Raw genomic sequence first — 21,451 nt, 5'->3', positions numbered from 1 at the left:
GTCTCTCACTCTTGCTCTCTCTCTTTCTCTCTCTCTCTCTCTCTCTCTCTCTCTCTCTCTCTCTCTCTCTCTCTCTCTTTCTCTCGCTGCAACAAAGTGCACTCGGCTTTTTAACTTGTACAAGCGAAAAAGAAGTCAATTAGGCAACTTATGGTTTAGGAATCCCGTGGACGACTTAACACACGGTCGAGACGCAATCACTGAAATTTTTTATACCACTCCTGCTTTTTCCTTTGCAAAGAATATTAATAAACACATTGATGTTCCTGTCGACTCGTTAGTAATTCCTCGACTCCTGAAGTTTCATCAACCCTTCGAGACATCGCCGCGCGCTGTTATTCATTAGACGAGACATCGAATCTCGGCGAATGAAACTTCTCTCGCCAAGGCGAAGAATTCTCTCTGAAATGTCAACAGAGAGGAGATTCGCAGTCGGCTAAAGATTATAACAAAGAATACATCAGATCTGGTTGACCTGCGCTCTCGATATCCGTGATCTGCCTGCTGTTGTACTCGGAACGGATTCGCTCCCGCTAAAGAGACGTCAAGGCTCGCCGCCAAAATGGCGCGGAGCGCCACATGCTGACAATTTACCTGTACGGAATCGCAACACGCCGCACACGAACAATCAGTTCCTTCAGTGGCTGAACAAATTATCAGGACAGATCACGCTGGGACATAGATGAGGGGGGACAAGTGCATTACACATCTGAAACATGTAGCTTCATCTTCGACACCGGTTGTGCAAAAATGACCGCGGGAACGGCAACGTTCCCAGCGACGTAGAGCCGAGCTTCTGCGAAAAGATCGTCCCGCAACCCGACGCGAGACTCGAGCACTACATCTACTCAACCGATCGACAACCCCGAAGTTCGACACCCCAAGACCGACTGAGATCGCGAGAGTGCAGCAGGTCCTTCGCGCCAAAGTCCCCCGGAAATGCCTCGCTCTGGTCCGTGTTTTTCACATCAGCACGGACATCGAGATACCGCGCCCATCGCAGTGCCCGGGTGGCGTGTCACTCGAGGAGCAGCGGGGCAGGGGGGCAGAAGGTTCCAGCGCCCTTCGAGAGAGCCCAGGCGCGAGCTGAGAGTTGGGCGCGTGAGCCGCTCTTTCTCCAAGCACGCGCCGGTGAACCCGGTACGAACCTTGGTCGACGAACCCTTCGAAGGCATCGCGGAGATCGAAGAGCCTATCGACGGGCAGCGCGCCGATCCTGAACTCGTCGATGTCGTCGAGGTCGTCGTCGGCGCGGTCGAAGATCGCGCGGTGCTCGTAGGTGGGCCTGGGCGCGAACTTCCTCTGAGCCGGCAGCCGGGGTGCCTCGGCGTGGCCGGAGCCGGGCCCCAACGGCTCGTCCTGCGCGGTTGGCGTGGGACGAGCGGCCGCCGGCGCGTACGAGCCCGCCGACGACGACGACAGCGTCGCGACGACGGACGGCGGTGCGGGTAGTGCGGGGTGCTGACGATGGTGCTGGTGCTGGTGCTGGTGCTGTTGGTGATGGTGGTGGTGGTGGTGGTGGTGGTGTTGGTGCCGATACTGGTGCGGGTGTGCGTCATGCTCGCTTTGGGGCGGCAGGTGCACTGTGCTGGAGGCGCGGTGGTCATGCTTGGACAACGAAGACGAAGAAGAAGAAGAAGAAGAAGAAGAAGAAGAAGAAGAGGACGAGGAGGAGGAAGCAGAAGAAGAAGAGGAGGAGAAGGAGGAAGAAGATCCATCCGTCGACCGATCCGGATGACTAGCGGCTGGACGCGAGGTCGCCAAGCGATCCTCGAACCGATTCACGTCGGTGTCGTACCGATCCGAATCGGGCCGAGGATCGTACGCCTCGACGACGAGGACGGCCGGTCTGCCAGGTAGTTCCGGCGCCTCCTGGTGACCGTGATGATGCCGATGGCCGTGACGGTGGCGATGTTGTTCGCCGGGCTCCCGTATGTCGTACGTGCTCTCGGGATCGTAGTACGGCGGGGTGCGCGCGGTCCCGGGGAACAGAAAATAGGGGTACATACTGGTCGGCGGCAACCAGATCTCCTGGTAGTTCTCCTGCTGCGGGTCGAACGGGTACAGGGCCGAGTCCGTGCCCGACAGGTCTACGGAGGTGGAGGAGGGCAGGAACTCTGTAACACAGAAGCAGAGCCGCGGACGAGAATGGGGTGAGTGAGGGTGCGCGTTTGCCATCGGTTACGCAACGTGCGGGGTCTGCGTGCTGTTGTTGTAGGGTCGAGTGTCGTGACGGTGACGGTGATGCTGAGACAATTGGTGGTAGTGGTGGTGGTGGTGGTGGTGGTGGTGGTGGTGGTGATAGTAGTGATGTTGCTGATAGTGGTGGTGACAGTAGTGGTGGCGGTAGTGAAGATAGTCTGCGGTGCACGGGAATAACGGACGTTGACGGAGGATTGTCGACGGAGAGGAGATCTCGGTCCGATCGCGCAGGGGATTGATGTAGCGGGTTTGTACCCGCTGGGGATAAATAATCGCGTGTGTCGATCATCGTGGGCGAGGATGATTGCGGAGGGCTGGCTACGCCCGGGGAAAATTGCGGAAAGGGAAAATCGCGTCGCGTTCTCACGCGACATCTCGTGCTGCGAGATAAGTTCGGAACGCTGGAATCACCGGCGCCGGATGCGTTCGCGCAAGAGACTCTGGCATTCACAGGGACCGAGTCTGCTCCGGAAGACAGTGGGGATGTTTCGGACGCGAAATATTGTCGATCAGCATTGGACGCTCGAGAGATCGAGTATTTGATTCCGATTGTAACTAACCGGTGAAACGTTCTTTTATTCGTGGACAATTTTATGCTAAAAAGAAAATGTTCTTTTTTTTGTACCCCTCATTTTTTTTTTCAATGATTCGTGATTCGAATCACGAATGAGACGTGGAGAAAGAGGTGTGAACACACACACACACACACATATTAACACGCGCGAGATGCGTTTGCACACGGAAATCGTGTTGCGCGAGAAAGGATAATTATAAAAGAGAAGACACACCCGGGGATAAATTGGATCGCGCTGCAGAGAAAATAACTAACGAACAATGCTTTGTCGCGTTGCCCGGAAACGTCATCCAATTGCTCTTGAAATAAATATCAAACGTGAATATATTTGCAAGCGGCCGCTCGCAGCACCCGTAAATAACCCGTTAAATTAACTCGCAATTGCCGGCGATCTTTTTAACTGGCAATTGAAAAATTCCGCGCTTCATCACGACGCACTTGCAACGCTTTTGATATCTTGATCGGCATTCAAGCTGTTTCGAGCGAGCTCTCGTCCGCGATGACGCGCTCATAACAAGCTGCGAAATCGATTTGTCGCTGCCGCCGGATGCAAAACGAAACAATTTTCCATCGCCAACCGCGCGTTACACAATACGCAAGAAACACGTGCGTGCGAGAAAAGAGACGCGGCAAATTATCAGCACATTTCACAGCGAAGACCACTTTCTCGAGGCGACGATTTCGGCGAAAAAGGTAGTCTCTTGTATCAAGGCGCGCTTTGAGTATCTCGAGCGGAAAACAAAGAAATCGTGGAAAAAATTCTTCAGAGAAGCGTATTTTTATTGCTACGCTCTTCACGCTCTCTCAGCAGCGCGACCGCGCGTCAAAGGCGCAATTAACCGATCGCAAATTACTCGGAGCGTGTCACCAACGAGCCGCGAATGTCGTTCTGCAGCACCTGAATGTCCTCGCCGGCGGCGACCTCGGTATATTTGCGCGTGCTCTCGCCGAGGAGCAGGACGGCACAACGATTCGAAATAAAAAGCCGGCTGGAAGGCGAGGCTAAACGAACCGGCCGGTAATCGAAATCGACGGACGACCTCGCGTCGCCTCTTCTCTCGAGAAGGCACTTTGGCCTCGGCTGCGAGAACTTCGCGAAAGCTAAAACTCCCATTCAAAGCCGGGGGATCCGGGCGGCGTCCCGGGCGCTGCGAGCCCGCGAGAAATTATTCCCGGAGCGGTGCGACGGCGGTGCCCATCGAGCGTGATTTCGTTCTTAAGAGATTTCGGGATTCTCTCGTGGGATCGTCGCGGCACATCGACCAGGAGGAGGAGGAGGGTTAACCTTCTGTTCCGCGTCGATCGTTCGCGAATGAAATGGGGACCCGGAATAAATTGCCCGCGCCGTGCGTGCCGTTTCCAGCCCCGCGCGCGTTCCCGCCCTCTCCCTTAATTGCGCATTTTTCTTTCGACCGTCGCACATCTCGCGAGTGCCGTGCCTTTTACCCCGTAATTGGAGGCGAACGGAGATTCTCCGCCGCGAGTTTGATGAATTCACTTCGCGCGATCGGGTTGAGGAAAGTGAAAAAAAAAACAAAAAAAAACAAAAGTAGCAGATCGGAACACGCAGATTGATTCTGGAAATTCTGATCGTTCCTTTACTCTTTTGTACTCTAAAGTATTTAAACTTTCAACGTAGAATATATGTGTATTTATATACACATCGATCGCTTTAAATACTCGAAGTCGAGCTAGAGAATTCCGAACACTCGCGCTCGGAATGAAATACTCGATCTGATTTCGCGCGCCGCGCCGGTGTCGATGCCGCATTTCCAGGACGGGAGAGAACACGTGAACGCGGCGTAGAATTTCTCGCGAGATTCCACACGTGGAGGGTCCTCATCCGACTGCCACTTCCGCCGACACTCGCGCTCCTCCTTTTGGAATTCGGTACGCGGAAACGCGGGCTTAACGACGGGATCGCGTTTACATCGCGGGAATTAATCGTCCTCGGATTCACCTTAATCGCTCTCGGACGATTGACCCGCCGTCAGCGGCGCGCCGATAACGACCACGACGGTGCCCCGGCAAATCGCCGATCGCCGGTGAGGGACGAAGGGGAGAGAGTATAGTGAGTCGAGTACAGAGAGTAGACAGAGTCGTAGTAGGCGCTACACAACACTGACTAAAGGCTACACACTCGAAAATAGAAAACAAGCAGTAAGTGCATGCATACGCGGCCGGCCGATGCGCTCTCTCGAGCGAGCGAGGCACATGCGAAAGTACAAAGCATGCGGTGCACGGATTCCCGGACGCACTCCGCCCCGCGGGGTCGTCCGGGGGCGGCGGGGGAAGGCGGCTCTCGTCGCCGCCACCTTGGTCCCGCGCTTCATCCGTCAACGCGCGTTGGCGCGCGCCTGCGTTTCATATTTTACGGCGCGAGCAATCTCGGCCGATTGCGCGACGTCGCGCGATTCGTCGCGGCGGATTTACGACGGCAAAGGGGAATTGCGGGTGTCGATGTGAGTGAGCGAGCGAGCGGGCGAGCGAACGAATGAGTGAGTGAACGGACGATCGAGTCTCCTCTGTCAGCCGTTTTATCGCGACGAGCCGCGAGAGAGCGACGGCCAACTTTGGACGCGTCACCGCGCGCCGTGTCGTGTATTATCTTCTTCCCGGCGCTGGCGCGAGTAAATACCGTTCACGGCGAGCGCGATCGATCGACAGCGGCGCCTGCCTCTGTTCCCTCGCGCCGAGGGAGATTATTCTTGGGGATTAAGGGAGAGGAGAAACGCGCGCGCACGACTCTGTCCGTTTGACAGGACACGCCGTGGCCGTTAATATTAAAACGAGGAGCGAGTCCGCCTACGAGCTGAGAGCCGCGCACAATCGCGAGCATCGCGATTCCCACGGCGCCGCTCCGTCACCGCGCCCCTCCTCCCCGTCGCATTCCCCGCGTCTCGTCGATTTATCTCGCGATCGTTTGTCGAAGAGGAGCGATCGCGCTGCTGCGTCGAAATATTCATGGCGCATAGGAGCCGCTTCTGAAAATGTATACATATATATGTGTATATTTGTGTGCATGTGTGTGTGTGTGTGTGTGTGTGTGTGTGTGTGTGTGTGTGTGTGTGTGTGTGTGTGTGTGTGTGTGTGCGTGCGTGTATGTACGTGTGATTGCGGACGGATGAGACGAGAGACACTCGTGGAGGAGGCCTCCGAGGACGGCGAAGTTATTGGTCTCGAAACGCGAATCCGCCCGGCGGAGTGCGTACTCGTAGGGGGTGTCGTGGTGCTCTCGCTCTCTCTCTCTCTTTCTTTCTCTCCTCTCTCTCTCTTTCCCTCTCTCTCTCTCTCTCTCTCTCTCGGTCTCGTGCAGAGAGACGTTTCTCTCATGCGTTCCGGGATTTCGAGGATCGATCCACGCTTCTTGGGTACTCCGCTCCGCTTGGGACGGACATCTTCCTCTCGTAAGACCCGGGCCGGAGCGAGAAGGAGCCGGCGGTGGGAAGAGGAGAGACGAGGAAGGAGAACAAGAAGAGGAGGACCCTTCTCGTTGAGCCCCTCGTCGAGCACCGATCGAGTGTCTCGAGCCATTCGATTCCGAGTGTCTCGTGCTGCTGTTCCGGCGTGCTTCTTTTTATTAAGCCCGGATGAGTAACGTGAGGTGTAATAGACCCCTCCCTTCTTCCTTCCCTCCCTCCCTCCGGTCCTGTCCGGCGGTAAGCAAGAAGCGGCGGAAAGCGCTTCCTTGGTAGCGTTTGAAGAGAAACATGACGGAAGTCGCGGAGAGGATGATCGAATGCCACCTCTCTGTCTTCCTCGCCCCCGCGCGAATTTTCGCGCTTGATACGTCATCGCGGAAATATCTGCCGCACAGCAGTGTTCTTGTCAACTCTTGATCGACGGGGACGTGTCAGCCGTCGTGTCGCTACCTCGCGTTACTCGGGCTGTAAACTGCACTTTCGGAACGTTATTCATTCATCGTGTTAACGATCGAGCGACGATTACGGCGTGAATCTCATAGGAATCTCGAAGTGGATCCCTACTGGGGATACGGTTTGCTCTCTCCCGTGAGCGTAACGTCAAACAACGCATAAACGGCTGAGGGTCTTGTCGTTAGATCAGGCACGTGGATGCCTGCGGACGGTTTTGTTCTTACGCGTGATGCGCGTCAAAACGCGTGAGAGGTATAGTTTGTTGCACAACTCGTTAAAAGTGCTCATGGTTGCTGCTGTAACTGTGTGTGTGTGTGTGTGCGCACTAGGAAAAATGTATTGTTGCGTGAACCAAAATTTTGTTGTAACAATAAAATAATATGGTTAAAATATGCCCAACAAAACTGTTTAGTTCCTGTAAACAAATATCTTGTTTGATTACGGTTTGTTCGTATAACGTAATACTTTTGTTATAGCCACCGGCTATAGCTTTAACTATATGAATTTTGTTAAAAATACTATAATTTTTTCTTAATATATAAAATCTAAATTTTAGTGCACAGAAAGACAAAATGGTATCCATTGGGCATTATTTTAGTTTATGTAAAATAATATTTCGTATTTTATGTAATTTTTATGGATAAAATAACTAAAATGCTTAATTTTTATATATGAAGTCTAAGAACAAAATTGTTTGGTCCAGAGAACAAAGCAGAAAAATATATTTAGTTGAGGCAACTAAATATTTTGTTATATAAAACAAGATATTTGGTTGCTATTAAAAAATGCCTCAACTAGACAGTTTTGTTAGAGATGCTAAATTTTTTTTCCTAGTGTCGTCTGCACGCATCAGGTCAACTCTTCACCTTACGCGCATCGACAGGCAAGAAATGCGCCAAGTGATATCCAAGAAAGAAACTTGGCGCTCCGTCTCAACGCAACGTCGCATACAATCCGCATAAGTTTAATTAGTCAGCTCGCGCCGCGAATTGTTGCGTCACTGTATATTAAACAAAGACAAGCGTTTGCGTATCGAGCCGGATACGTCACGTTCCACGGACGGTTCGTCTCGCGCTCGGTCGTTTGCGCAATTATTAATAGCGCACGATTAAACAGCGATTAAGTGATGTCACGAATCGTCATCTATTATTCAGGCGAGGGTGGTCGTTAAGTCGCTATAATCACGGGAAGGCTGTTCGTATCGATCTCGCGCGACACTTCCGGATCGAGTCGCGAGAAGTCGCGACGCGGCCGCGCGATCTCGCGGAATATTTCCCGCGTCGACGATTCGATCGCGTTTTGCAAGCACAGTGGAGCGTAATTTAATTCGATCGCGGAGGAGCAGTTGGAGCGTTTAAATAAATTTCGTCCCCGAGAGCGGCGTTCTCTTGTCCTCCCTCCCGCGACCCTCCTCTAACCTTCATTGCTATTCATACACCTACGGTCTGGTCGTACGATATCTCGGGGAAAGAAGAACACGGGAGGGTGGCGAAGGGCTGGCCCATTTAAAGTCGCGCTTCCAATCTCAATTCAAGAAGCTGCTCCATATACCGGGTGAATCGTTCGGTATCGAATCGTCAGTTCGTGACGTTCGAGCATCTTGCTTAGCTCGGAGCTTGCAGCTGTGCGGAAAGATGCGCGAAAAATTGCCGAGCGAGGGGGAGTACACTCGAATAAGTATGCTCGGAGCTGGCGAGTTGGCTTGCGGTTGAACGCTTGTGCCGAGAACGTTCTCCAATTTTGAGAGTGCAACTCTTCCCGCCAGTCAGGTCGAATCCGGCCAATTTGTCGAGGTGTAATTCTGCCGCCGTCGAATTATCTCGCGCGAGCGAATTGGCAGGTTGACGATAAGGCGAGCGATAATAGGAACGAATGTCGAAATTCTCGATGGCGAGATGAAAGTTTGAGCACGACGAGCGATTCTCGGTTTAGAATCCGACCCATCGACCCGGCGCGGCGCACGAATCTCGGTGTTATTTAGACGGGCGATGATTTTTCCAGGTCACGGAAACGCGGCCAGCTCGTGGAGAAAAAAAAACACACAAGAAAAGAGAAATCATCGTCGAAGCGAGCAAACGTCGAATCACTCGACGCGACGTACGACACCGTTTGAAATTAATCCGAAATTCCGCGGCGAGAAGGGACGCGGAATTCCTTCGCTCTCTCTGCGCGAAGTGAAGTAGTTCGTTATACGCCGGCAGCCAAACTGAATTGTGTTCGTTTGCGCATTATGTCCGTAGCGTCGATGCTAATTGCGTTATAACGTCGTTACCGTAATAATTAGTTGTTCGTTTATGTTGCCGTGCTGAAAACTGTTCTCGACCGGTCACGCATTCCACAACTGTTAGTGCTGTCGTTTGTGTGTGTATGTGTGTGTGTGTGTGTGTGTGTGTGTATCTTGTGTGTATTTTGCTTGTGTGTACGTATATGCCGCATTCATCGCTGGTACATATGCACAACCGCCGGCGTGATTCATTCGTTTCAAACGCAACGCAAGAGACACATTTGTCACACATGCGTGTGTGATGCGTGTAAGTGTACTTACGTATTGCGCGTGCGCGTTGCACGCTCGAGTCTTAATATTGCCTTAAAATTACGATTGCGAGGCATGAACGGAGGAGCCTCGCCGATCCTGGACGAACTGTAGGTCGATGCCGCGCTAATCGGATGAAGAGTGACTTACGACGGGAACGTGAGGGGAATGTAGAGATTTTTTTCCGTAACAATAACGTGCCGTCCGGGAAAAAGTCAACGGACGAGTTTCCGACGCGATTGCATCTCGCAACGATTGATTCCCCGACGAGGTCTGGATTGGACGCGTCGTGCGCTGTTGACGTGATGCTGCGATTAAGCTGGTAAGTTTGCGAAGCTTCCGCCGTCGTGATTAACCGCGAAGAGATCCGCCGGCGAAATTACGCGACCGTCTCGGAAAGAAATTCCTCGTCTCTAAACAGCGGCAGCCGTGTAAACGCGGTTTAAATTATTAATTATTAACCGAGGTTAGAACTCGCGGTTATCTTCATCTCGCCGCCCGCGAGAACTCGTTCTCTCTCCCTCCTCGGTTAATTACGAAGAAAGTAGCTTATCCGAGGGTGAGGATAATGTTTTCCGACGAGACTTAAACACCGCGGTATCGTTTAAAAGTAATTGCCCCGTCGAGCAGCATCCCGCTCCGCCGGCGACTTTGACGCCGGGGAAAAAATGAGACAGTAACGGCGAGTGGCTTCAATTTAGCGCGCGTCAGTTTTTAGCCGAAGGTTCCCTCTAAACCGGGAGAAACAGAGAGAGAGAGAGAGAGAGAGAGAGAGAGAGAGAGAGAGAGAAAGAGACGCTGAGAGAAAAACGGGGCTGCTCGGCCGAGAGCGTCTCGACGATGATAGACCCGACGCTTTGTCTCGCGAATTCGAGGGATTACGTCGAGATTACGCGTGCACGAACGTCCGATCGTCGTCGCGGTTGCTGCTGAGGATTTCAGCGAGTTCTTCCGCGTATTACATTTATTTACTCGTTTATATCGAGAGATTTATCTCACGGATAAAGCCGTTAGCGAGCAAGACTCGTTCACGTGTAATTGTGGAGAAGCGAACGATGCGGCACGAGAAATGCAAATGTGACGCGAAGATGAACATTAAATTCGTTCGTTAAATTTCTAAAGAATGCCTTAAAAAATATTTGAATTGTATGTGTAAGAATATGACGGCAGGGGGGAGGGCTGCGGAATTTTATTGCTTCCATGGAAGCTGCGGGTTGGTATTTCCGTCATTTTGGGTCTGTCGCGATCGTGATCGCCGCGATCCAGGATCGACGAGAACGCGCTCAAATGCATAAATACATCGACAGAAAGGAACCAAATATGAGAACTCTGTACAAGATATATAAATATATATATATATACACACACACACACACACAGAAAAACAGACACGCAAAGGGTCAACTCCGTATCTCAATGTACGACACGATAGATAGAAGTCTCCTCAATAGGTATCCAAAATTACTTTACAACACCGACAGTCGCCTTTCACAGGATGCTAGTATAACTCGTTCATTCATGTCACAACAGAGCCTGCTCGAATCCCAATTCACGATAAAACTCGTCAAACGATATCCCGTGCACGTATTTACATGTGTTTGTGAGCGAAGATCGTCAAACCGCGTTCATAAAAATTTATCGACAAACGTCAAACTGTTTGTTCACCGTTTGCACAATCGCGTTTCATTCCAACGGCCGAAGCGATAAAGCTCGCGCGAGGGGCGCATTTATCGCGCCCCTCGTGGAAAATTTCTCCTCGAGGAAAGAACGCGAGGACTTTAGCGCTCGCTTAAAACACAGCCCGACAGCACGAATATGAGCTAGTTAATTTTACGATGAAATCGCAAAATTGCCGGATGAAAACGGCCGAGGTGTATACGACGCGCGTTCGGCGCGTCACATCACGCAATTACGTGCACGACGAAAATACGTACGAACACATGGATAGATGGATAGAGAGAGAAAGAAAGATAGAACTTTACGCATCGCGTGTCGTGATCGGACTCACCAACGCAGGGATTGTGGTTCACCGTCGTGAAGATCTTGTCGCATCGCCGCCTGTTACTGTTGTTCGGGCATATGCAGCCGAACATCGGTGACAGCCGCAGTTGCGTCCAGGAGTCGAAGCAGGCGTCCCTGAAACAATATAATGAGATAATGAGGACGCGGTTATATTATTGGGTATTAAACTTAATTTTAGAGGATTTTTTTGTGAAACTGAACGTTTATTTCGAAAGTGATAAGTACATGTTATTCAAAGTATTGTCCATCGTTAGCTACAACTTGTTCCCATCTTTCTAGTAAAAGGCGGATTCCTCGGCGGAAGAACGACTCGTCTTTTGTGGTTATCCGTGAGTCGAGCCATTTTTTTGTATCTTCTAAAGAACTGAAGTGCTGGGCAGAAAGGTGATTCTGCACGGATCGAAACAAGTGGAAATCGGAAGGAGCAAGTCTGGTGAATACGGCGGGGGGAGGGGGGGGTAGAACATCCTATCCGAGCAGCTCTAGCTGCTTTCCTTCATCGGTTCAGCGACATGTGGCCGAGCGTTGTCATGCTGGAAAATCACTTTGTCGTGTCTTTTGGCGTATTTTGGTCGTTTTTCTTTCAATTCTCGGTTCAGCTGTACTAATTGTCGATAACGGTCCCCAGTAATGGTTTCGCCAGGTTTTAACAGCTCATAATAAACCACATCCTTTTGATCCCACCAAATACAGAGCATTACCTTCGGATTACGATGGACAAGTGGAAAATCTCCACTTTTGAATCGTCTAAACCAATAGTCACAAGTTGAGATCGATGGAGCATATTTCCCATAAGCTTCGGACAGCAAACGAAGACTTTCAGCTGCCGATTTTTTCAAATGGGAACAAAAAGGTAACGCTTCCCGCAAATTGCGTTTCGTTGGCACAAAACTCGACATATTGAATGCGCTAAAAAAATATGTTATTTACACTTCGACCAAATGAAATATATTGATTCTTAAAGCCTAATGACAGGGCTTTCGTACGAAGTTGGCTTCAGTATAGGCCGATGCCATTAGGTGATCATTGCGCCATCTTTTGTAAATCCTTTAAAATTAAGTTTAATATCCAATAATATCCGGGACGACATCTGGCCACCTTTATGTCGGAGACGCGTCGCGGACATGAGTGTTGCGGATTTCATTACGTCAGTCCGAAAGTTCGAGCCGATTTTTGACAAACATCACATGACAAAATATAGATAAAAGATGGTGATTACTCAATTGACGAATTATTTCTTTCTATCGAGCGGGCACGATGAAGTTAAATTAGAATTCATATAAATCGAAACGAACTTTTGACTGGTTCAACAGTGAAACATCGTGGATAATTTCCTTATAAATATAAAAGCCTCTTATAACATTTCTTAATATATCCTTGATGAGGATATGATTATCAAAAAGAGAAACAAACGGGTCAACGAGAGCGGGATGCAGGATTTTCGCTGAAATGTTTCTGCTGAAGTTTATTAATCATTAAATTCGTCTTGGCACATAATAATAGGTCGATAACGAACGGAATAATATCGCTGAATAAATTATAGCAGATTGCCAATTGCATTTCCTCCCTCCCCATTATAAGAGCCTACGTATCTTGATTTAAAGCGATGACGCAAATATAAACGAAAGCGCGGCTGAAATGTGGATGAAAAGTCCCAAGAGAGAGAGAGAGAGAGAGAGAGAGGGGGGGACCCGAGATGAATATTGACATATTCTAATTTCAACCATCGAGAGCAACGAAAACTGAGTGCATCGAATGTACAATACTTTCGCACGATGTAATGTAAAAGCAAGTTACGGTGTAAACGCGCTTGCGCGGCGAAAAGTGGGACGCTCGGCGCGTACGCTCGCGCGCGTCGGGATGCTTAAAGCGTGTGAATGAGGCGGACGTGAATCCGCGGCGGGCGCGCGCGCGCCTACGCGCGGGATTTGCGAGCGCATTAATGGGGCCATTGTGGGCGCACTGTAAACGTGTGTGACGACTGCTCTGCAAATATTATTAATTAATCTCAGTGAATTCCCGCCTCGCCTTCCCGCTCGCGTAAATCTCCTCCGCGCGGAGGATTAATGACGCCCTATCAAATATCGGCGTTTTACCAAGCACACTGACCTACATCTGGGGCCCGCCCCAATAGCCCGTCAATAAATATTAAAATACGCAAACCCCGATACTCTCCCTTCTCCTCCCTCTCCCCCGTCGTACTTCCGATACCCCGCAATATTTTCGTGCGCGCGCGCGCGCGCGCGCGCAAGCACACGCCTGCTCCTCCGTGTTCCCAATAATCCGCGGTAATTGGAAGACATTAACGATGCGATACATATCGAAATTTTAATACGCGAATAATTAACGGCTGCTACTCACGCGGAGTATGCTAATTCACACGGCGGGAGGGGATATACGAACTCGCCGATTTTTAGCTGCGCCGCGTGTGACGTAACGGGCGAAATGTGTCACGATCTCGCGCATATGCCGTTATAAATTCTGCATAATAACTCGGCAAGATCGAAAAGGACCCCGAGTAATTTCTGTCCGAGCCGACGGACGGGCCCGATATATATCTTCGTCGCGATAAAATAGGAATATAAATGTCGAATTAAAAGTAAAAGTAATCTCACGCGGTGATGATAACAAGAGTAAGAGCGTGCGCGCTGTTTGATAATAGCGCTGCGCGACTTTAATACTTTAGTATTTGCTCAACTATTTTTGCAACTATGACGTTATATCTCTCCAGCTAGAGAAAGCCTCGATTATAAAAATCATGGATATTTAAGCAACGCGGCATTCTGGTCATTAGAAATATGCTCTCTAGAATGTACGAGCGATTCGGGATATACGAGATCGGAGTGTATTGCTTCCCAGATTAGAATTGGAAAGCGATATTTCGGATATTCCCCGAACTTTCATATCGAGCACGTTGCATTATTGATGTTCGCAGAGAGAAGAATAAAAGAGAATAGTACGCCAAGAAATCTCGTTAATAGTTTTCGAGCTTGTTGTTTCGGATCATGATTGTAAGAATAAACGGCGGAATATTCGTGCAACGAACCGACCGCGAATCCGCTTATTGTATCGCGGAGAGAAGAAATTTTCTCCGGAGTGCCCTCACGGAGCGCACACACGTTCTCGTAAGACCGACGCGCAATCGCTCTCCCCCCCCCCCCCGACGCGATATCCTATTTTGTCCGTGGCTTTCTAATTTAAACTGCCGCGCATACACCCCGACAACAGATTGCGCAGATAACATGGGAAAACTCTCGTCGTTGCTGCGGCGAGCAGGTCGCACGGCTTCCTTCCACTCGTCGTGGATCTTTCGTTAACTCCGGAAAATCGATCGCGCACGATATCCGGCGAGCGATCGAGAGGCGAGAGAGACTCACTCGACTCTTTCCTCTCCTCCCTTTCCCGTCGGAGGCAACGCGGAGAAACTTTGCGCGAAACCCGACCAATTGACTTTCGAACTCGAGCGTTTACACGGGAACACTTAACGGACTTTCCCGTGCGCGCGCGCGCACACACACACAGACACACATACCGATAATTCGTCTCGAAGTAACCGCTGACGTAGTTCGGTGCGCTCGATGATGATGCGACGAGTGATCGAATTTATTCTGCTCGACGACGACGACGCGCGGGATCACGCTCGGTCGTGTTGCGTGTCGACTTTGCGGGCGAAATCAACGAGACAAGACGAGAATAGCCTAGCCCTTTGAATACTACAATCGCCGCTACGGCCGCTTACCGCTGAGCAATCGTTTAGGACAAAATGCCACTACGGCGGCCCTCTGCTGAAACTTTCATCGAGACCACGGTGGATTGCTTGTCGTTGCTACGCGGGAAAAAACAATTCCATTAGTGTAACTGAATCTCCCGTTCCGCTTGGGGAAATAGGGTTCGAGAGGAAGACTAGCTCGTACAGGGGCGGAAAGATTCCTGCGGGGAGGTTTCTAATCAGTCAATCGTTATCAGTTATCTGTAGACACGCTTGAGTTACGCCGGCGGTAACGGAGATGTTGCTCCTCGTCACGGATTCTCACTCTTCATTCAGTTGCATGAATGGACATTTCTTGCTGTCCGTGCAGCCGCGAGTTTCTTCACTTCACCTTGACACTGCAAGTGCAAATTTCGTTCATTCATTAGCCGTTGCGCAGTAGTACTAAGGTACTACTAATACCAAGAAACAATGAATTGCACAGTGAGTGAAGTAACGAACGCGCGGGCGTTTAGCGACAAAGCGGTGCATGCAGTAGTAGAGCTCAGTGTTCAGGTCAGCCGTAGCTAAAGTAGTTAAGACGCCTTAGACGTGTCTAATTAACGTGAGCTTTATTCAGAGATTCTGAAATATTCATCGACCAAGAAATTCTCAAACTTCTGCGCGCGAACTGGTAACAATACTTGCAACTACGATAATTATGTGTAATTTGTTTATTCGTTGGCATGTTCTCTGGGATTTTCCCTTTTCCAGCGCTTGTTGACGCTCAACCGACGCTGGGCGCTCGGTTTGAGTTTTTTGTCGGGCTAATGCGGCACTGATCGCTCGCAAAGGGCATAGAAAATAAAACAGAAAGAGAAAAAAATATATATATATAATACGAGAGAGAGAGAGAGAGAGAGAGAGAGAGAGAGGGAGAGACGGACGGCAAGGGAAATATAGGTGGAGGGACATTCGACGTAGAGACTCTTGAACTGAAAATTATTTGGGTTAATGGCACACACGCTACGGTAAATCCTCCATGTCGAATTAGGGGTTAAAGGAGGCAAAAGCCGAGCGGATGGTAAAGCTGGAACTGAAGAGATGGGATGCGGACCGGGAGAGCAGGAAGACGGGAGGCAGGAGGGGAAAGGATGCATCAAAGGGTGCAAAGGTCCACGTAAGAACGAGTAGGCGAGTCACGTTTCATTCCGCATCGCGAGATTTTGCGCGCGACACTCCTTCTTTTTTCTCCTCCTCCTCTTGTCCGATGCGGACGATGTTGCCGAGTGATATCGTTATCGCGTGAAAAGATACGGACTTCCCAAACGTCTCATTGCAGCTTGTGTTTTGACGGAGATTTGCGGCAGCGCGTGCACACCGATTTCTGGCCGGCGATGAATTTCACATGCGAGCCTCCCCATGAATTTTATATCTGAAATCCGCCCGTTTCGAGCTGATTCGACGACGTTATACCGTAAAACGGGTCAAGGAAGATTAGCGTCGCGTGTAGCGGCCGTGTAATTCGTACTTATGCAATGTCGGAATTAGCGTCTCCATCGAAATTTACCGATCGATCGTCGCGGAACATCGAACCTCGCGGCGCAACGGAGAGCGCGAGAACGTAATGGCGTCGTTCGATATCGGACGGTATGACCGAAGTTGTCGCGCACAAAAAATCTCCGCGGTCCGGCGAATGTCGCCGGGTTCTACACTGATCTCATGCATAAATTAAGCCGTGAGCGCGAAGTCGCGGGACTTTCTTTCCCCGCTGAACTTTATCGCACCCGCAAACTTTGCGAATGCCACGGGAGAGATCACCGCGCGACCCAGTGACCCTGTCAACTCGAGGCCGATCGGCCATGCGCTCTATTTCTCTCTCTCTCTCTCTCTCTCTCTCTCTCTCTCTCTCTCTCTCTCTCTTCCTCTCTCTCTCTCTCTCTTTCTCTTTCTTGTTGTCGGTAAATTTCTCCATATTGATTTTTCTATATCTTACAAGAGAAAATTTACATCCCGAGTCGGCATACACGTTAAATGGGGGAATAAAAAAAATAATTTGTAAAATAAATTCAACGAATTCAACGCATTTAAGGGCATTGGAGAATCAGACTACTGAAAAATCGTGCTTGTTTTTTGATAATATTTTGTGACGAACTGAATAAATGTGCAAGAATTAAAATTTTTGATGTATTTATATAATAACTATACGATATTATATAATAACTATAAATAAATATACGATATATATAGCTGAAATATACTCTCCTTTTTTTTTTCAAGTTGTCGTTTTTGCGGTAATATCTCGGCTCTCGGTGGTCCGATCAGAGCGAATTTTAGCTAGAAATCTTAAGGAGGCTTATCATTATCCGGTGAAGCATTATAAAAAAAAAATCGAACAAAATTAACAAAATAGCAGCTATTATTAGGAAAAAATTCAAATTTTTCAGTTCTTTTACAATAAAAAAAATTAATATCTCGAAATGAAATATTTTGACGGAGTTGTCCATGGTTCACCTGACAGACAGATGAACAAATATTATTGCTTTAAAATTTCAAATTGATACGAAGCTCAATTTCGGAGAAATCATTGCAAAAAGTTGAACAATAAAATTTCGAAAGGATCACGTTTAAAATTTAAGTGGACGTATATTTATATGAATATTTGTTAATAAACAAAATTTTTCTACTCTTCACATGTTGTATAAATATACCTAAAATTTTCATTCTTGCACATTTATTCAGTTCATCGCAAAATATTGTCAAAAACAAGCACGATTTTTCAGCAATCTGACCCTCCAGTCCCCTTAAGTTAAAAAATAAATGTATAGTGAAATATATTAGCATGCATTTGCAATGTATCCTTCTTTAAAGTCACGTTAATAAAGGACACTTTCAATTGCTCTATTTGTGGTGCCTCGTGATGAGGACAAACGGGAGAGCGCAGGATTATCCTCTCAGTATCATGAAACTCGTGTGTAGTATAATTGCGCGATAGCTTTGGACGGACGAGCGTAGAATTTTATGGCACGAAACGCAGAGTATCATATTCTGCGTGTTAGAAACACGCGAGTATCGGCTTTCGCTCGTGTCGGTATTATTGTCTACGCTTGTTTCGCGATCGAAGGGATTGCATTCATTTGCATATTAAATCACCCGATGACTCGTTTACGTCGAGCACGTCGAAAAATACGCGCGCCATTATAGATGTTTCAGTTCCTGACAAAACAAGCTCGCGCTCGTATCGCACACCGCGGTTCTTCTCTCTGTTTCGCCCGCAGTTCTCGCAACGTACTCTCTTTTCTTCGCGCTCCACGGCGTTATTCCGCTGCCATTACACTTTATTGCTTTGCCGCCACCGAATTCATGCGGCAGCTGTGAGAACCCTCGGCCCACCGCCGCGCGAAGTTTCAGCGAATTTCGCGACCCAGTGACCCGCGCGTTTACGCCATCGGCGTAAATAAATCGCACTATGGCGATATGAATGCGCATAACCAGCTGTGAAATAAGAAACAACGGAAGAGAGGAGGAGAGATTCATGATCCAGAATATACGGACGCGGAGGGATAGGAGGGTGGAGGAGAGCCATCTCATGGATATTTGTCGGTTTCGTGTCTTATATCCTGCCGATAAATGGCGCGCTCGTTCGCGCCACATCGATCGCGGAAACCGATTCGAATCCGCGGAGAGCTTGCGCTTTCTGAAGCGATTCGCTCTTCGACGGGAGAATGGTCTCTTTCTCTCTCTCGAACTTCTCCCGGGTCTCAAAGTTTCGCCGAGTTTTGTGAAAAATGCGAAAAAAACCCGTAACGGCACATTGCTCTGCGAAGACTATAAAAAAATATATATATATATATAAAAGTTAAAATAAAACTTTCTAACCGCGATTCAGCATAAAACTTGGAAATCCGCTGTCTCTAATACAAGTTTCTCCGTTCTCTCCTGAAGCCGAGTGTGACCTCGAGTTTGGACATTAAATGGCGTTAAATAATGTCGTTAAACAAATGTCGTTGCGTCGCACTGGATCAATAACGTCGCCATGTCGCATTCGATGTGGCGGACAAAGTCTCAGCGTAATTTTTCCCATTCGTCGCACTGATTTCATGAAATACTCGTCGACGCTGCAGTGGAATAGCCTGAGAATTCGACGTGAATTCGAGGCCCGCTTGTCGGGAGAGAACCCGAATGAGAGTCGCGAGCGCGGCGGATCGACAGCGAGACAAAGTGGTACGGACGCAAATTAGTCAGCCGCTGCTGCGGACGAAATCGCGATGGCTCGCAGGAGTTTCCTCACGACTACGAGTGTCAACGACAGACATTTGAGACGTCGTTTCCTCGGGCCGCCGACCGCGGATGGTTCCGCTTGTTTCGTAAGTAAACCGTAATCCTTCGCATGGATTTCAGTCACCACACCGACCGGTCTAGAGCAGGAGGACCGGCTGAAACAGGGTTGAAAAATTGTTTGTTCAGTTACAACGCGGACGATTATTCTTGAAGTAAAACACGAGATGTTCCACATAGGACATTAATACGCCATTGAATTAATCTGATTTAAGGCGCAACGAGACGTCGTAGGACTCGAAGATATCTCGATTCTCCACGAGCAACAGTTTGGATTTGGAAAAGATTGATTTATTTGAAGCACAATTGTCATCTATAGAGATGTACCGTCGGCGGATGTCGAAGTTAACAAATGGAAATATTTTTGTAGAGTAATATTTTATTCGTTTTTTCTTGGGAAAATGTATTGGATATATTTGGAACACGCGCGTTTTGTGCAATCGCACGTTTGCATGTAAAATTTACATCAGAGTAACGATGTAAGCCGTAAAAAGTTCTGCTCATTATCTTCGCGCGTTTATTCTAATAACACAGTATGCTGCGAAATGATTAAATATTGCAAGCATGAGTAACAATTTTTGTGTTGAAAGATGGGAAACAAGGTAATACATCAAAAGTCCGACTCGACCTGCGTGCGCTTTGGCTCGGCGAGAATTTCTGAAAATAGATTTTCGAAACGGGTTTCGGTGCGAGAAACGTCGGCGAGTAAACGCAAAGGAAATTGCGCGAAGAGCGCGATTTAAATTCAATAAATGCGCGCTGCCCTGAAATATTAATGCGCGCTTAATATTCGGCGCGAGTAGGGGAAAGGTCAAAATTCGTTTAACATCGCTACATCGGGGCCAGCTGTTGCGACTTTCGCAATTTATTTATTATGCAAGATGGAAAATTAATTCGCAGAGCTACATGTGTCGCGGGCGGATTAATATTCATTAATTGTCGCTCCTTGGCGAGAGAATGGTTCATCGAGATGTTATTAGCGTGATGGGCCACATCTCCGGGTTCGGGCGTGTATTTTCACGGAAAATTATGCGTACGTTTCTTCAAGTCCTTGACTTTCCGAATCCCATCTCCTGAAATATCGTGTAACGCGGTAGAAGAAAATGCAAAGGTGTTTCGACGACTCGCGCAAAGCACAAAAAAGAATTTTCACACACTTTGCATTTAATAACAACGTCTGAATATTTATCACGGATAGACACTATTTTTCAACGCGACTCGCAAGGAAATAAGGAAACCACTGATGTTTCCGATCGCAGAGGTTGCCGAAAAAGTCACTCGTTGACTTTGTTAATAATGATATTTGCAGTGTTCCCAGTTATGACAAATGCAACTAACTTTGCACCGTTATGATCGTTATGACAGCTTGTCGACCATTTACCGACAGGAGTCGAGCCTTATTAAATTAAAAAAGAGGTTTAAAAAATGAAACTGAGAAATAAATATTACGGAATTAAGCAGAAAAAATAAGAGTAATACCTAAAGAGATAAATAATACAACATATTTCCTGGTTTCTTAATTGCTTTCTTATGTTGAAAAGTTTAATAAAAATTGGAGATTAGAAGAAACGACAAAGAAATATTTAAAAGTCTTATATACTGTATTTCATCCATGTTTCTACAAAAGATCGCTTCTGCAAAAGTATGAATGGACTAGAAGTATAAATATTGGTTGCAACTTAATCGACCGTAAGTCATCAAGCGACATATTTTCGGTATATTATAGTCGTCTTGTATCTTGACGCCTCTTTTATCGAAAATAGAACCTGTTTTTCGAAATTTTTTGCAGCTTGATAGTGCGGTCAATTAAGTTGCAACCAATATTTATACCGCGTTTCTAGTCCATTTATACTTTTGCAGAAACGATCTTTTGCAGAAACATGGATGAAATAGTATATAAGACTTTTAAATACTTCTATATCGTTCTTTCTAACCTCCAATTTCTATCGAACTCTTCAACGTAAGAAAGCAATTAAGAAATTATGCGAAACCAGGACATATGTTGTATTATTTATCTCTCTAAATATTACTCCTATTTATTCTGCTTTATTCCGTAATATTTATTTCTCAGTCTCATTTTTTAAACATCTTTTTTAATTCAATGAGGCTCGACTCCTGTCGGTAAACGGTCGATAAACTGTCGTAACGAACACGGTGCAAAGTTAGTTGCATTTGTCATAACTGGGAACACGGCAAATATCATTGTCAACAAAGTCAAT

At 48.1% G+C, this 21,451-nt stretch overlaps 1 protein-coding gene across 4 annotated transcripts in view; it reads right to left on the bottom strand.

Annotated features, from left to right (window-relative positions):
* The window catches only part of Gfrl (Glial cell line-derived neurotrophic family receptor-like), a 366,205-nt gene that overhangs the window by 77,977 nt on the left and 266,777 nt on the right, over positions 1-21,451 (bottom strand). For 2 of the 4 annotated variants that reach the window (XM_025299230.1, XM_025299232.1), the window contains exons 5-6: positions 11,193-11,320; positions 1,149-2,117 (exon numbers count right to left, since the gene is read on the bottom strand). In XM_025299230.1, the coding sequence (XP_025155015.1) occupies positions 1,149-2,117; positions 11,193-11,320 (1,097 nt within the window). The remainder of the gene's footprint in view (positions 1-1,148; positions 2,118-11,192; positions 11,321-21,451) is intronic. The other 2 variants (XM_025299233.1, XM_025299234.1) reach the window with 2 other exon arrangements.

The sequence above is a fragment of the Harpegnathos saltator genome, unplaced genomic scaffold (assembly GCF_003227715.2).
Source record: "Harpegnathos saltator strain DR-91 unplaced genomic scaffold, Hsal_v8.6 scaffold255, whole genome shotgun sequence".
Lineage (NCBI taxonomy): Eukaryota > Metazoa > Arthropoda > Insecta > Hymenoptera > Formicidae > Harpegnathos > Harpegnathos saltator.
The sequence above is the reverse complement of the archived record's forward strand: the minus strand, read 5'-3'. Positions and strand labels throughout refer to the sequence as shown.